At 41.1% G+C, this 16531-nt stretch overlaps 1 protein-coding gene across 1 annotated transcript in view; it reads right to left on the reverse strand.

The window, feature by feature from the left end:
• Positions 1-924: 924 nt before the first annotated feature.
• The window catches only part of MSH4 (mutS homolog 4), a 54382-nt gene continuing 38775 nt past the window's right edge, over positions 925-16531 (reverse strand). Inside the window, exons 12-20 of the mRNA XM_073357309.2 lie at positions 14967-15103; positions 14522-14625; positions 13329-13453; positions 11818-12018; positions 11495-11613; positions 6458-6586; positions 5567-5741; positions 1834-1922; positions 925-1174 (exon numbers count right to left, since the gene is read on the reverse strand). Of these exons, the coding sequence (XP_073213410.2) occupies positions 983-1174; positions 1834-1922; positions 5567-5741; positions 6458-6586; positions 11495-11613; positions 11818-12018; positions 13329-13453; positions 14522-14625; positions 14967-15103 (1271 nt within the window). The 3' untranslated portion in view covers positions 925-982. The remainder of the gene's footprint in view (positions 1175-1833; positions 1923-5566; positions 5742-6457; positions 6587-11494; positions 11614-11817; positions 12019-13328; positions 13454-14521; positions 14626-14966; positions 15104-16531) is intronic.

Below are 16531 nucleotides of genomic sequence, written 5' to 3' on the forward strand. Positions count from 1 at the left end.
ATATATATCACTGCATGAGACTAGACAGAGAAACTAGCCATCTACATATGAGTGAAACGACTGAAGTGTTCTCAAGTGCGCAAAAAAAAAAACCCAAAAAGACAGAGCTGAAATAATACTTTCTCCAGTCTTTGTCATAAATATAAAGAAGTAATCTTAGACGTCACCTGTAGCTGTGGTACATGAAAAGCATGTTCAGTCAAATGTAGTTTTAATGTTCATGACATTCCTTTAATGTTCAGGCATCAGTTATGCTAAAGGCTTAACCATGTCAATGTATGTGTAATTTTCTGTAAAAAAGGCCAAGGATGCTGGCTTTGCAGTCTGTTGACTGACCTATTCCACAGACAGGTGTCATTTGGTGGAAGGCCAAAACAACACCTCCTTATTTGCCAGGGAGTTATATCGAGGAAGAGCAAATAAGTTATCTGCCTACCACAACCTCCCTTTCTTTGGTTTGGTCCATTCCTTCTCTCCATGCATGGGGCCATGCATTTTAAAAGTATTTAATCCAGCTCCAGGGGTGTGGAAAGATGTACTGACAGACTCTGTAAAAGGGTTAATTTTCTATTTTGAAATAAACCTACTCACCACTCTCTGTTGCTAGAGAAGGTTTGGAGTAGTGTCTCCACCAGTCTCTAGCAAAATGGAGTGGGGCCTCCTGCCCTCAATCTCTTCAGAAAAAAGCACATAGGGACTTTTGGTCATCACTGACATATCAAGAGTCTTATGGAAAAATAATTCTTTCATAGTTATACTATTTATACAAAATAAATGCTTCTGTTTAAAATTTGCTCCAAAAAAATTCTTCAGAGGAATAACTATTTATACCCACATATAGTAAATGTGGTGCTTCAGTAGTGAATATAATTTATGATGAGAATCAACTATTTTAAAAAATAAAAAAAATTACGTCAGTGATACAGAAAATTAATATTTAGGCCCTCACCAAATAAATTAGTCCATCAATGTAAGCTATAAATTACTGTCCATCTTCAGTTTGTGCTTGTCCAGACACAGGACAATCAGCTTCATACTTTTTTCTCAGGCCTTTCAAGAATATTCGCAAACTAACTGCATCCAATCGAGAGTTCCTTGCAGTCTGAACCAGCCTTGTTGCTAGATGGTATACAGCCCTCTGTCTTAATGTCTCAGGAGTGGTTCTTTGCTTTTGCTGTTCTTAAAAACAAACACATACATTAAAATGTGAACACAGATATTCATTTATTGAAGTAGTAGAAGGCTGTTTTCTGCCTGTCCCAGTTCTGTGTCTGCTGATGTACCATTTGCAGATTCTATCTAGGACTATATCTAGTACTTCTTGATGGTAATGACAGAGCTCTGTGTTGTCATTTGACAGTGATCTTCAATAAACCCCATTAAAACCACTCCCAAAAACATAATGTCTAGTTTCTTGACCTAACACCAGAATGAACTGAGCAATCCGTTTGAAATCTATCCTACGAACAGCTTCTTAGTCTGTAAAATTCTGGTGAAATGTTACAAAGGTTATATAAATAAATTACAAATTTTTTTTTGCAACTGTTCATGGAATAAAGAAGCTTTTTGAAAAGAATAAAATAAAATCCTTCTCTCCCTTTCTCATAGTAATTTTATTAGCAAATTTGTTAAAAGTAAAACTGATTTTCTTTAAAAATTCCCAATAATCCGTGTATAATTAGATCTAATTTTTATGTGCCATACTTCTACATCTCTGTAATATATCATTGAGCTACTTACATTTTATAAAACAATAGACAATACATGAGAATATATTGGAGGTTTGTGTTTTATAAGACTATAAATTAACTACTGCAAATTACTACTACATACCAAAATTTGTCTAGCAATATGAGTTGTGATCTCCTTTGCATCCAAAATTACTGATGGTGGTAGAGAAGAAACTTCTGCAGCTTTTAATCCTAAACATAAAAAATATAAAGTAGTCCTTTACTCTCTGTGCCAGAATGAATGCTTACCTTAATCAAAATGTCACTCTAAAATTATTTTTTTCAAAAAGAATTTTTATTTCATTCCCCTATAAGTTTCCTCTCCTCTGTATCTGAACTCAGTAATTTTCCTAGCAGTCTGACTTATAAGGAGCAAGGATTAAATCAAGTTACTCAGGATCTCTGGTGATGCCTGCTATAAAACATATTCTATGTATTCAAAATAGCTATTCTGACACAAGCTGACTGCTTATGCTAAGATGCATCAGCTATAATACTAGGGCTGAGAATAGGCAGCTCTTTTTCCATTACTGAAGGAGGGGCAAAGTCTACAGAATAGGAAGAAGAATCCCTCATTAAGAGGATTAGAGAACAAAAGTTGGGAAGTGGGTTTAGCAGCCTTCACTTAAGTCTGATCCAATAGGGAAGAGAGAAGAGCTCGGTGTGGAACAAAAGTAGGGTTGCCACCTGTCCAGATTTTCTCAGGTTTATCCTTCCTGCGATAATGTCCCAGGAAATCTGTAACGGTGATCAGTACTCTCAGCCATACATTTGTATGGGCTCAGGACATCATCTTGGACATCCTGGTTTTAACCCTAAACAGAAGGAGCCTTACTCCAGTGAGGAAAACAAGGTGGAGATCAGAGTCTGGGAGGTCGGTTTCCAGGGTCAGTGAAAATGATTAAGACTGTTTTTTCCAGTGTCTCACCTGATGAGCCATTTATCTTTGGGAAGAGGGACAGAGTATCACTGGTGCCTGTCCTGCTCCCAAGACTGTGATGTTTGATTCTTCCTCCATCCCTTAACTGGTCCAGAAGAACTTGGGGCCTAACCCAATCTAACAGCTGCTGAAAAGCTTCTATTTTCAATAGCTGGGCTGCATGCTTCTTCCTCCTCTGAAAGCTGAGAGGAAAAAGCAAAGCTCCTAGGAGTCCTTAAATTCCCCCGTGAAGCTGGCAGACCAGGTGCCTCAATTGAACACTACTCCTGAGGGCATTCTGCACTAAAATATTAAAAATTCTGCACACATTTTAAAATTCTCCAAAAATTCTGTAAGTTTTATTTGTCAATAAATAAATCCAGATGCTATAGCATGACAGTGGGAAGCACAGGCCACTGGCTGTACAAAGGTGGGAGATCACCCTGCAGCCTCCCCACCCCCTGGGACATGGACTCAGTGGCGAGGCTGCACCTGACCCTCACACAGCACAAGACCTAGGCCTGCCCCTCTGTGCCAGGCATACCAGGTGTGGGGCAGGCAGGATCCAAGTGTGGAGGGGCTCACTGTGGGGGGATCCAGCTGTGGAGTGAGAGGATTCTGTGTGGGACAATCTGGGTACAGGCAGCTCAGTTGGGGGTCTAGGTGTGAGGGGATCTGGATAAACAGAGGCTCACTGGGGGGCTTCCAGGTGCAGGGGCAATGGGAATGGTTGGGGATCAGCAGAGGGGTCTGGGTGTGGGGGTCTTACCAGGGGGGTCTGGGTTTTGGGGAGTGGGGCTTGGTGAGTTGGAGGTCTGGGTGCAGCTAGTTGGGGGTCAGTGGCATGGGGGTCTGGATGTGGGGACTCAGGTTCATCAGGATGGAGGCTTGAGTGCAGGGAGCTCACTGGGGGTGGTCTGGGTGCAGGGGTGGGGGTCCAGAGGCAGGGGTTCTGGGTGCAGGGGGCCTCCAGATGCAGGGGTTGAGCTTCAATGGGATGGGGTTCAGGTTATGAAAGGCCAGGGGTGGTTCTGAGTGAGAGTCAAGCTGGGCAGGGGTATCTGGGTATGGGAGGTCCAGATGCACAGGGTTTGGGTGGATGGGGGAGCAGCTCCCCATACAGTGACCCTCCCCCCCACCCCCGCAGCTGAGGAGCAATGGGAGCAGGAAGCAGGGGAGGATGCTGAGTTTCCTGCAGCTGGGGGAGGTTTCTGGGGGTGGGTCTGATACAGCCCCACCCACTCCTTTTAGGGGAAGAGGAAGTCCCATCCTCTCCTGCTTCCAGCCCAGCCAGGACTAGCAGCTGATCCTGGCTCAGGGTAGAAGCCACTGGCTGGGGTGTCCCCAGGCCTGTGGTGATTTACCTCTCTGCGGGCTGCTCTGGGTTCCTGAAACAATGTACATGCACAGCTCGGGAGTGGTGCGTGACTGCTCTTCCCTGTCAGAAAGTCATTTTTCTGCAGGGAAGTAAAGAAATCTGCAGGGGACATGCATGAATTCTTCCAGTCCTATAAATCTATGTATAATTCATCTTGCGAAAAATCCCCAAAACTGGCCTTGTGTTACCAATGTGAGGCAAATTAGCAGTGAAATTTTGATAAAGGCCTAGAAGGAACATTTTATATTTAATTAATTCTAATTTTAACTCGAATAATTTATAGTCTTCAGCTATCTCAGACTTGTACAAATTGTGTGTTGTGAGACAACTCCCTATTGATTAAGTCAGCTAAATACAACTAAATACAACAGCCAACTACAGAATCTAGCATTTATAGCTAGTCTCCACTAGATGCAGCTGCTCCACTGCAGCATGTCTGGTGAAGACACACTATGTCAACAGGAGAGAGCTCTCCTGTCAGCATAATTACTCCACCTCCACGAGAGGTGGTAACTATGTTGGCAGAAGAGCATCTCCTGCTGATGTACGGCTGCCCACACACCAGCACTTAGGTCCGTGTAACTTGCATCGCTCAGGACGGTGTCTTTTTTACATCCCTGAGTGACATAAGTTATATCAACATAAGGGGTAGTGTAGACCGGCCCTCAGAAACATTATGTGGATTCTTTTCACTCCCCAAAGGATTATGGGTCTATAAAGAAATGAATGGATGACAATGAGACATAAATAAAATGTTTTAATCTGTTACACAGGCTGCTTCACTACAGTTTATATTAAATTTAAAGGACAAATGAACCCACTTTCCCAAGAACACTGTTTTGATATTTCAAAGGATAAAAAGTGCCTCTGAATAAATAAATGGAGGCACACATCTATGAACATTAATTTGTCATTTTTAATACAGCCTTCATTCATTTAGGATGAGCTAAATGGGTACAGCTTTTAGTTAACTTTTTTATTTCATCCTATATGAGCAAAGACAAAAGAGGCAGCTCTCAGATAAGTCTTGAATGTGCAGGCATCCATTTAAGACTATCACACAGCACTTTGAATTGCTCCCATAATCAAACAGGAAATCAATGCAGAGCACTCAGTACAGCTATTATGTGCTCAGAGTGACTCATCTCAGGTCACTGTGTCCTCAACTAGTTGAAGATTCCAGGTGAAGTCCGAGAGCAGAAAGATCATTTTATTAGACAATCAAGTTTTTCATACTGTGGACACAAAATACTACCTTATTACACAACTATTTAAAATACAAAATTAACTGGAGCAGTATTTTAACCTGTTTATTTATTTAGCGGTGCATAGTCATCTAGCCATGCGATGGTATCTTCAATGGTGTGATGAAGTTCTTCTAGGCCACTGCTGAACCTGTATGTAACAGTTACTATATAAAAAATGATTTACAATATGGAGTGATCTGTCAGTGGACAGTAGGAATGTTAGACCCTAATAGTTTGATATATCTTATGTACTTTTTAATAAGTTATTAATATTAATACTGAAGTCCATTACCATAGTTTTTTTCCTCTGTGTGTCCTTTCGAAAGTATGTAAGTATAAGTAATTTTTTCCTTATTTCCAGCACTACTTCTCACATGTTGTACTTCAAAATGGTTGTTTTCCACATTGGGATATAAAGCATCTATATGACATAGTTCCAGGAAATGTGTAGCAAATAGAGTAAATGCCTAAATTAGGCAACAGAAATGGAAATATTATAACATATTAAGTAATCCTTCATAATTCATTATACTTAAGCAAAATAAGGTTAAAATATATATTTTCAAAGTGGGTACAGGAATTTAGCAATATGACTTTCACTGATGGCTAAACCTACATGCATTGCTTTGAAAAAATGTCCTGAAATTACTAAAAAATATTAAATTTAATGAAGAGATCTATTTCTTTGGTACTGTAAACATGGGCAAGATTATAGCAAAATAGTAAAGAAAGCTCCAGTTACAGGCAGTTTTAAAGCCGTTTCAAAAATATATTAAATTACCATACAACTGCTTTAGGGATATTGTTGTTAGTCTCATTCTTGGTATAGTCACTGCAAAGCTGTAAAAGCCAAGGCAAAGTCTTCGCCAACGGAAAGAACAGGAATGAACATGAATGGAGCCAAGGGTTAGAAGGAGTGTGTTCAAGGGATAATCCTGTGGTTGGAATGGGATGGGGTAAGGATAGGACAAGGACTAGAAGGGCAGGAAGTATTCTTATCTATTGATCAATTTCTTATCTATCCATATATCCCAGTAAGTGTATCCGTATTATTTAGATCAGAATTGTCCATAAAATGAAGACTGGAGCATGAGAAAATGTTTTTATTTAGTACCATTTTAAGGCTGCATGAGAAAACAATTACAAATTGCAGAGACTAATGATTAAAAAATATAAAAAATACCTTCAGACTCAGTAGATATTCACACACTGAATAACAAATGCCAATACCTTCTTCAGTACTGGTACCTCTGCCAAGTTCATCAATTATGATGAGTGATTTGTCATTAGCATTTTGTATGATATACGTTATCTAAGAAAAACAATACTTTGTTATCTCTAGCAGTAAATTTTTAAATACCCCCTCCCTCCCTCTCCCAAAAAACCAAACAAGCCAACAAAAAGTCCACTGAAGACAAAGAAAAACACAACAAAGAACAAAATCCTGTCAGAAGATCCATGGCTTTCACCTCTGAGCAGCTTCCAAACAGCTGACATTTTAAAACAAACTAAACATCCTGCCACAAAACTGTTTACCTCTTTATCTCTAAATATGTAATTTTTCCTCAAAATCAGATCTCAGGGGTGGAGTACTGGCAACAGTCAGATATGGCCCAACAATAATTTAAGGTACAATACCTAATGAAACATCAAGAGTAATGTCCAATGGAACAGTGATTTCTACTCCTGTTGGAATGGTTTCAGAGATTTTGGACTTAAAACTGTGACATGATTTATAGAAAAGCTATTATGAATAATTCTTAGAACTTCCTGCTCATCTCCAGCTTGCTGGTTCGGGAGCAGGTCTTAAAGGCCATAACTCACATTGAAAATCTTGAAGAAAAAAACAGAAGATGGCAGGCAAGATAGAAAATTTTAAGGGAGTTGTAGAAAGGAGCAACAGGTAGAGAAAAGGATGGTTGTGGGTTTTTCTACCTTATTTTATTAAAAGCCTATTTTAGAAAAGTTTTAAAAAACAACTTACTGGTATTATTTTTCTGCCCTGCTTCCTGAGAAGTCCAGTTGTGCTAGTTACTAATACCTGTTTGCAATATGGAGGTCTGATTAAACTCTTCTTTCATATGGCTTAAAAACAGCATCGTTAGATGTCCAGATCTAAGTTGGCAATCCAATTGATTGCTTCAGGTGACACAGAGTAGATGGAAGAAATACCACTGATATATGATCATTTGGGACACTGGTTGATAAGGCGTTTCATAGTTTGAAATCTGTTTCTGCACTCACAAGTAGGATTGTGTATCAGTCCCCATTCATGGAGGACAGAGGCAAATCTGCCATGTGATGTGCACATTCAGTTCAAAGTGGAGCATATTTTCCATGTGAGTGAAAAGCCAGTGGGTTGTTCAGTTGAGTCCTTGATAACGTGTTTGTATGGAGCCCTTTCACCTTGCTCACCATTGATCTTTGTGGGAGAACCCCAAGTCTTCGAACTCCTGCGCTGCAAGCCAAAAAAGATTTCTGGATTTGAGTTGGAATCTTGATATATTATTTAGGTATTCATATATTGGAAAATCCTTGTTCCCTCATACAGCAACAAATTTGGAGTGGGTTGATATGTGCCAGTATGGGAAGCCATGGTTGTGGCATTGATTTTACTATGCCTGTGATGACCTGCATGATGGTGTTTAATTGAGAATTGACAAATGATGTGTCTAGATGGGTCAGCAGTATTCTGTGGCAGAGTAGACAAAGGCTAGTGAAGAATCATAGAATCATAGAATATCAGGGTTGGAAGGGACCTCAAAAGGTCATCTAGTCCAACCCCCTGCTCAAAGCAGGACCAATCCCCAATTTTTGCCCCAGATCCTTAAATGGCCCCCTCAAGGATTGAACTCACAACCCTGGGTTTAGCAGGCCAATGCTCAAACCCCTGAGCTATCCCTCCCCTCTTCAAAGAGGTTTGTAGAGTTTTTGCATCGACTCCCCAGCTTGCTGCTGACAGCTTATGGATGGGGTTTACACACATCTTTATTTTGTCATAGATATTTTTCAGGTGCTAGTGGAATGTGAGGCTTTGGTCTAACATCACATCAAGACATTTTGTAGTCTTATCTACTAGTCACAGAAGTCCATGTGCAGCTCTGCCCTAGCTTTTCGATTGTTTAGATGATAGCCTAAAACTGTGGTGTCAGCACATGTCTACACTGCACACCACATGTGTGGTAGGTGTAGCTCCCTGGTGCTGGAGTCTTACATGGGGACAAAGGCTCCAGCAGCTCCTGTGGCAGGGCAACGCTCCAGCAGTGGAGCCTTTTCCCGCTACTGGAATCTTTCCCTGCAACTGGGAAAAACTCCAGCCGGGGGGAGGCAGTTGCAGGACACGACACTGCTAAAAATAGCAGTGTAGATGGGGGAGTCACTGCTTGGGTAAGGAGAGAGCCATGTAGGGTACATACTCACAAGCTTCAGGCATGTCTTTACTACATTCACCTAAACAGTACCTCACCCTTTACGCTGCTATTTAAACCTGTGCTGGCAGGAGAGGGGCAGGTAGTATATGTATGCTACAGACTGTTCAAAGGAATATGCAATGTAGACAGACCTTTAGTGGACTTTCGTTTGGCTGCCAATACAAGAAATATTCTTCCAAGGTTATTCACCTCTTCCTTGGTGAAGGGAAATGATAGGGAGATTGGGGATAGGTAGTGAGCTGACTATGTATCAGAGCTCTCTGCACACTTTATGCTTAGTTGATTTTTCCCCCAGTACATTTGAGTTCATAATAAGTGTTTCTGCAATTGTATTTATTTGGTTCATCCGTAATAGCCTTTTTGTTTCTGGTTTCCAGTATGGGGTATATCGATTCTGATTGCTGTGAGAGATGTTTTTTCTTGCAGCTATTTGGATAAGCTTGCTGAAACAACTGAAATTTCCAGGCTTCAGTGGAACTGCGTCAATGGTGGCCTCAATTGCTGCAGTGAATCCTGGCCAATTTCCCTTTGAAACTTCTATTGCCATTTGGGTAATGACATGACTACTGGAGTTCAAACCCAATGTGGATTATCACCAGTCGACGCTAGCTGTGTGGGAAGTAGCAAGAGTAGTGCTAGACATATTCAACTGGTCTTCGGTGATGAAACAGCGATCTGGATTGCAGTCTCTGTTCCAGGGAGCAGAATGAAAAGTGCCTCTCTCTTTCGCATAGAAAAGAAGGTATGTGTCTTCATTTGATGATAATTCCACAAGTGCCTCACCTGCAGTATCGTTACTAGCATAGCCCCACATTGTGTGGTGGCTACTGAAATCAATGACATACATATAAGCCAGGCGATGGAGTGTGGGTAATGAGGGAGAAGACAGTCTGTATTCAGTGGTTTATACACGTTAAACCAGAGGTGGGCAAACTACGGCCCCCGGGACCGTCCTCCCTGGCCCCTGAGCTCCTGACCGGGGAGGCTAGCCCCCAGCCCCTCCCCTGCTGTCCCCCCTCCCCCACAGCCTCAGCTCATTGCGCCGCCGGCGCAATGCTCTGGGCAGCGGGGCAGTGAGCTCGTGCCAGACAGCACAGCTGCAGAGCTGCGGCCTGACCCGGTGCTCTGTGCTGCGCGGTGCCGTGGCTGGCTCCAGCTGGGCGGCATGGCTGCCTGTCCTGGTGCTCTGGGCACCGCGGCTGTAGCGCTGCCAGCCACCGGTGCTCCAGGCAGCGCAGTAAGGGGGCAGGGAGCGGGGGGAGGTTAGATAGAGGGCAGGGGTCCGGGGGGGGCAGTCAGGGGGGGGGGCTGGATACGGCGGTGGGGAGCAGTCAGGGGCAGGGGTTCCAGAGGCGGTCAGAGGACAGGGGTCCCGGGGTGAGGGGGGAAATCAGGAATGAGAGGAGGTGTTGGATGGGGCAGTCAGGGCAGGGTGTTCTGGGAGAGGTAGATGGGGCAGGGGTCCTGGGGGGCTGTCAGGGGACAGGGAACTGGGGGAGTTGGATGGGGCAGGAGTCCGGGGGCAGGGGGTGTCAGATAGGGGGTGGGGGCCAGGCCACCCCTCGCTGTTTGGGGAGGCACAGCCTCCCCTAACCAGCCCTCCAAACAATTTTGGAAACCCAATGTGGCCCTCAGGCCAAAAAGTTTGCCCTCCCCTGCATTAAAACACTCTTATCTTGCTGATTCTTACTGAGATGATGAAGGTTCCAGAGTTGCTCCTAGCAACTATTATGTCATAATCCTCAATGCTGTGCTTGATGCACGTAGCAAGGCTGTGTTTTGGGTGATGGAGGTGGGTGATGAGATTGTAGCCAGCAATATGGCAGCATGGTTCTTGAGTTTCTTGCAGGGCACTGACGTTAATCATGTCTCAAGTAACATGAGCTAGCTGGTCACTTGTAGGCTGGGAAATACCTCCAAACATTCAATTGGCAAATTTATAGAGCTGGGTCTATGGTTCTCTTAAGTGGCTCTGGATGGAGTCAGTTTTTGCAGAGTAACTATTTCCATTGCTGTTCAATCTGGGACTTCACTGGGTGATGTTTGGATGCCCATTTGACAATATTGGTTGTGCTTTAGCAGTGGACACTACATGGTAAAGGTTGTCATCACCTGCCTCTGGTTACTCTCTGAGCAGCAACTAGTGGATCATACAGCAGCAACATCCAGACAGTTTTCTTTCACTCTACAAACAGCCATCTGGTAGTTAACATTTCTTTCAGATGCATCACCTCAAGACTGGACTACTGTAGTGAACTCTATATGGGGATGCATCTTAAATTCATGTGGAAACTGAAGCTGATGCAAAATTCACTTGTTAAGTAAAGGTTTGTTTTCCCCATAATCACATTAAGATTGTGATTCACATAACACGTAAGACTGTATTACGTTCTATGCTTGATAGTGACAGCCTATTAGTTCCTGAGTTGATTTTCTGATGCTGGATTTGACCTGTAAATCCCTACATGGCCTGGGACCTACGTTTCTAAAAGATGCTGCTCTCCTCATGATATACAATATGGAAGAGAGATAAAGAAGCCAAGTTGTCTTTGACTGCTTTGTTTGTACACAGAATCATAGAAATGTAGGGCTGGAAGGGACCTTGAGTGGTCACCTAGTCCAGCCGCTGTGCTGAGGCAGGACCAAGTACTCCTACACTATCCCTGACATGTGCTCATCTAAAATAGAAGTGCTTCAATGCCAATGAAATATAGATCCATAAACCAATGTAAACTGTACCAGCTTAATGTTAATTAGGGCCCTTGATACTAAAATATTTAAACCTGTACCTCTTTCATTTCCTTCATGAATGTTGATGAATTTGTTTCTATATCATCATCCATACCAATTCTAGTGAAAATTTGCTCAGCAATTCTAAAAGAAGAATATTCTGCTGGGACATAAGAACCTGCAAAATAAAATAAAAGTACAAGTTATCTTATGTTATCACTGGTAGTAACACTATAGCTAAAAACTGGCCTTGTTTAATACACAGATAAAATCTCATCTTATTTTTAGAAACACATTTTTCCACTTAGTAAATAATGACATTTTCCGTAGAAAACAATACGAGCAGTTCAAAAGAATACTTATAAGGTAAACTGTTGCTCACCAATCTGTGCCATAATTTGACAGAGAGCAATCTGTTTCAGGTAAGTTGATTTTCCACTCATATTTGGTCCTGTAATAATGATAAAATTGCTGCCTTCTGTGATGTAAGTATTATTAGAAACAGGTTTTTCCATAGATATTTTTTCAAGAATGGGATGCCACCCCTGCTTGATTGCTAAGGTATCAGTAAATTCTGGACGAACTAAACCAAGAAAAAATTATAAGAAATGTTAAGCACTAAATACAAAAAACCTATGGCAATTATTAAAAAGTTAGATATTTAAATAAAATAAGAATCACTCATGCAGAGCTCTGAGTCTGTTACTCTTTCTCTTGTTGAATAATGTCTTGCTGCTTGAGTTGGGGGCTTCACTCCTCTGCCAGGCATAGCACTACAAGGCGCTGCCTCAGTTTCCTCCAACCTGTATCTACAAAATAAGTCAAAACAAGCTTGCCTTAAAGCATTTCCCTTTAATTAACAGAAATAAATATCCCAAACAGAGAAAGACCTTCCACTTGAGCCCTTAATCCTACTCCTAGCTCCAGATTTGGGGGACCCCTCTAGTTCTGTATCTTGCCTGCATCATGAGGCTCCTAGTCCTGGAGCTAGAGTACTGTTCAGAACAGTCTTTCTGCTGTTTACATAAAATAACCCTCGGTCTTCCTCCCCAGAGCTGGAGGTACCACCTTCAGCTTCTCAGTTCTCACTGGAGCTTGGGTAGAACTCTTGCCAGTGCTTTAGCTAACATAGCATAAAAATATGATCCAGTTCTTCTCCCTGGAACTAAGGTTCAGGTACCATTTGTCTATCCCATCACAGAGTGGTCACACGCCCCATTTTCTATTGCCTGCTGTCTCCTGTCATCAGGAGTCTTTTTTCCCCAGCAATGCTCCTTGCTGACCTCCTCTCCATACTGAGTTCTGGTAATTTTATTAAAGTCAGGTGCTCCCCTAATTGAGCAGTAATCAGCCACCTGGGTAATTGATTAGCTCCCAGTCCACCAATTAACCACCAAGGCTGGCTTACCAACCTTAGTCATGGGTAGACTGTCCTTAATTCTCTCTAAAAGGCCAGTCACCCCATGACAAGGACTATTCACAAAGAAGGGATTATTCAACATGAGCAAGAGTGGAAGAATCAGAAATGATATTCCCATGTAGCTATGAAATCAGCAAAGACAGTATACTTGGAGGAATTAATGGGCTGTTTTCAGGTAGAGATTACATCTTTTATACGAGTCCTCATGATCTGTTACAAAAAAAATAACATCTTAGCCCTGCATCCTCAAATTAACATGCCAAGACTGTATTCAGCAGCAAATGGGGGAATACATGAATAAAAACGGAAAGAAAAGTAGGAAAATTGAAGCTATAAAAGTAATTCATACATTGAGATAAATACAAGAGCCACAAACTAGACCTGGTGGTATTATTATATAAACATTGGGGGACAGGGGAATAACTTTACCCGCATTTTTATTAATATTTACCATCTTTTAGAAAGAAACTTACCGTAGTCAGAAAGAGTGCAGGCATGGGCAAATGACAGCAACATATCCAACATTGACACAGTGTCAGAGAGTTTGTATAGGCAATGGATATGTTCATAAATTTCACCCAGTAGTTTACATACTATCCTGCAAGCAGACAGCTCTGAATTAGTTACTGTACACTACTACATTTTATTGCTTTACACAATTTACAGCAATAAGGCAATTATTAAGCTCATAATCATAGAATCATAGAATATCAGGGTTGGAAGGGACCTCAGGAGGTCATCTAGTCCAACCCCCTGCTCAAAGCAGGACTAATCCCCAACTAAATCATCCCAGCCAGGGCTTTGTCAAGCCTGACCTTAAAAACTTCAAAGGAAGGAGATTCCACCACCTCCCTAGGTAACGCATTCCAGTGCTTCACCACCCTCCTAGTGAAAAAGTTTTTCCTAATATCCATAAAAAATAATGTCAATATGATACTTAGACACTAGGAAGACAGACATTTCATAAATGCCATAGAGATTTGTAAACATGGGCATTTCTAAAGTGTAGTAAGTTATCGGGGAACAAATTCTAGGCCAAATTCTGCCATCAGATGTGCAGATACAACTCCCACTGGCTTGAAAGGGAGCTGCATGTGCAAAATTGACTCTAAAAATACAGCTTTGGAACCAATGGCGTTCTATTGTCCTCCAAAAAGTGTGACTCTTCAGTTTCTTGAGTTGTTCATGTTTAAAATGGGTTCACATGATCACCAAAAATAGCCTATGTTAGCTTTTGTAATCTAGAAGAAAAGAGAACAATATATGCCCTTTGGTCCCTTTATAAGCATAATTTATGGAAAAACTGAAGGTAATTCTACTTAAAATGAAAGGCATACTTAATATAAATAATGGCTACACATTGCCAAAGTGCTATATTCATGTCATTTTGTGTTGATAATACTCTACAAAAAGTTTACTAAATGTGATGTATACTCTTCTTTTTTATGAATAAATCCCTATACATTTTAATAATAATTCAGGATAATGTAGATTTAGCCTTTTAATGTACTCTCTCATGACGAACACTCTCTCTCTACAATCTGGAGTGCTTTTATAAAGACACAATTTAACAATGAAAATATATGAGAAAAATCTCACAACTAGTTGTTAATATGGCAAATAAATCAAGTTAACACAAATATTAAAGAGTTTGAAATGTTCTTACAAGTAGGTCATGTGATAAATTTCTCTCAAAGACTCCTGGCACCTTTCATTCATTTTAATTAAGTCTGCTGAAGTAAAGCTATATGCATTTTTCATTTTAGTGATCTGTAAGGAAATTCAACCTTAAAGTAATACATCTCAAATAAATGCACATAAAGAAAGATTTCCAGAAACAAAGTAGGAACAATCTGGAAAGCAAGTGACAAAACTGTTACCTTATTTCACTTTTCCTAAATAAAATAGCATGAAAAGACAAGAAACAAAATGCAAATATTAGAATGATAGCAACCTTGTAACATTTCATATTATCTGACACATAAGATAGCACATATAGATGTCTAATACATTGTATAAAAGAATATGGGTTAAATAAATTCTATCCTCATTTATTATGTAATATCACTGAAGTAATTAATTTCATGACAAAACATGTCCAGAACACATACCTTTGTAAATTCTGAAGGTAGCTGACCATTAGGTAATGCTGCACACTCTGCATTCATTTGGATAAAAAATCCACGAGCAGAGCTGAAACTCATCTTCAAAGGTAGGCTGTATTTTTCTGCAAGCTGTGTTATCATTCCTAAGTAGTATGGGGAAAAAATCAGCCATAATTGAAATATTGTCTAACATACTATAAAACTCACTGTGTTATCTGAGTAGTAAAGGCATCATGCAGATATCTAGATACCAATTCCAGTAAATTAGATAGCCTTGTTAGGACCTTGAAAGGGGGCTTGTGTGGAGGTGAAAGAGCTCAGTAAACCATTCAAATAAGAGCACTAGCTTTATAAAACTAGTGGACAAAAAGTGCCAGGTGAGAATATGAGAATTCATAGCCTCTTTTTAAAGATATTCATATGTTGTCATGGGGATCTCAGGGGTGGGTTGTCCTTCTGCTGGAAAGGAAGATTTCTCAGAGGAGTAAGCTTCAGATGAATCCACTTTCATGCCAGTGGTGTTTTACCCTGCTTTCTCAACAGGTAACTGTAACTCTTAGATCTGGGGCTCTCAATCTTTTCCCACTCACTCCACAGTTCACAATCTTTTGCAATTCTAAACCATAACCCCAACCCGCCCACCTGGAGCAAAGTGGGAGGGTGATAGATGCAGGGGACTATTAGGGGGCAGGAGGAAAGGTGCTGCTAAGTGGTGGGAATTCTGAATTTTGCTGGGTGGGGTACAGGCATGTGTGGGTGTCTGGGTAGATGAGGAAAAATACTGATGTTGTACTACTGTGTGGGGAGAAAAGAAGGATGCTGTTGAATGGGGTTTCCCTGGCATTCACACACCTCACTGAGCTGGCACCACCTCCCACTGTTGCTACCACCAGAGACTCAGGCCAGCAAAAGGTTGGGTAGAGAAGATGGGCTGTGTTGGACACCTGGGTCCTGGAGGCACTCAGTGCTCCAGTGTCAGCATTTGCTTCCTCAGCACTTAGCATGGTAACAGGGAAAGGAGAAAAGGAGCTCTTTTGCTGTAAACATGTGGGCTGCAGTGAAACTGGACTGCAGTAACCATCAGGAGGGAGAGAGAGCTCCTCCCTGCCTACATTTCTCTGGGTCTTAGCAGCCATGTAAGGAAAATTTTGGAAAGCAAGAGAACAATTAAACTCTTGATGTTCACTCTGTGTGATGTCGACTGTAAGCTACAAAACTAACAGGAACTTCAAAACAATCTATAGTATACTATTGGTGTTAAAAATTCTACTATTCACATGGGCTATTTGTCATTCTTGCTTGTTAAAGGGTGAACTAAAAGAACAATCTTGTCTGCTCAGAAATGTGATAGGAGCCATTCAGAAAAAGACAATCTTTTTCATCAACTTTAGACACTTTATCTAAAACGGTTATACTCAAAGAATAGAGGCATTTTTCCAAAATTGATTTTATTCATTTTGGCTTTAAAATAATATCAAGAAAGTGGTTTTACACAATTCTTAATAGCACAGTTAAATCATAGCCCACAGATTCAAACTAGTTAAAATATTAAAAACAAAGTATTTGTGTTT

This window comes from Lepidochelys kempii, chromosome 8, assembly GCF_965140285.1.
Source record: "Lepidochelys kempii isolate rLepKem1 chromosome 8, rLepKem1.hap1, whole genome shotgun sequence".
Taxonomy (NCBI): domain Eukaryota; kingdom Metazoa; phylum Chordata; order Testudines; family Cheloniidae; genus Lepidochelys; species Lepidochelys kempii.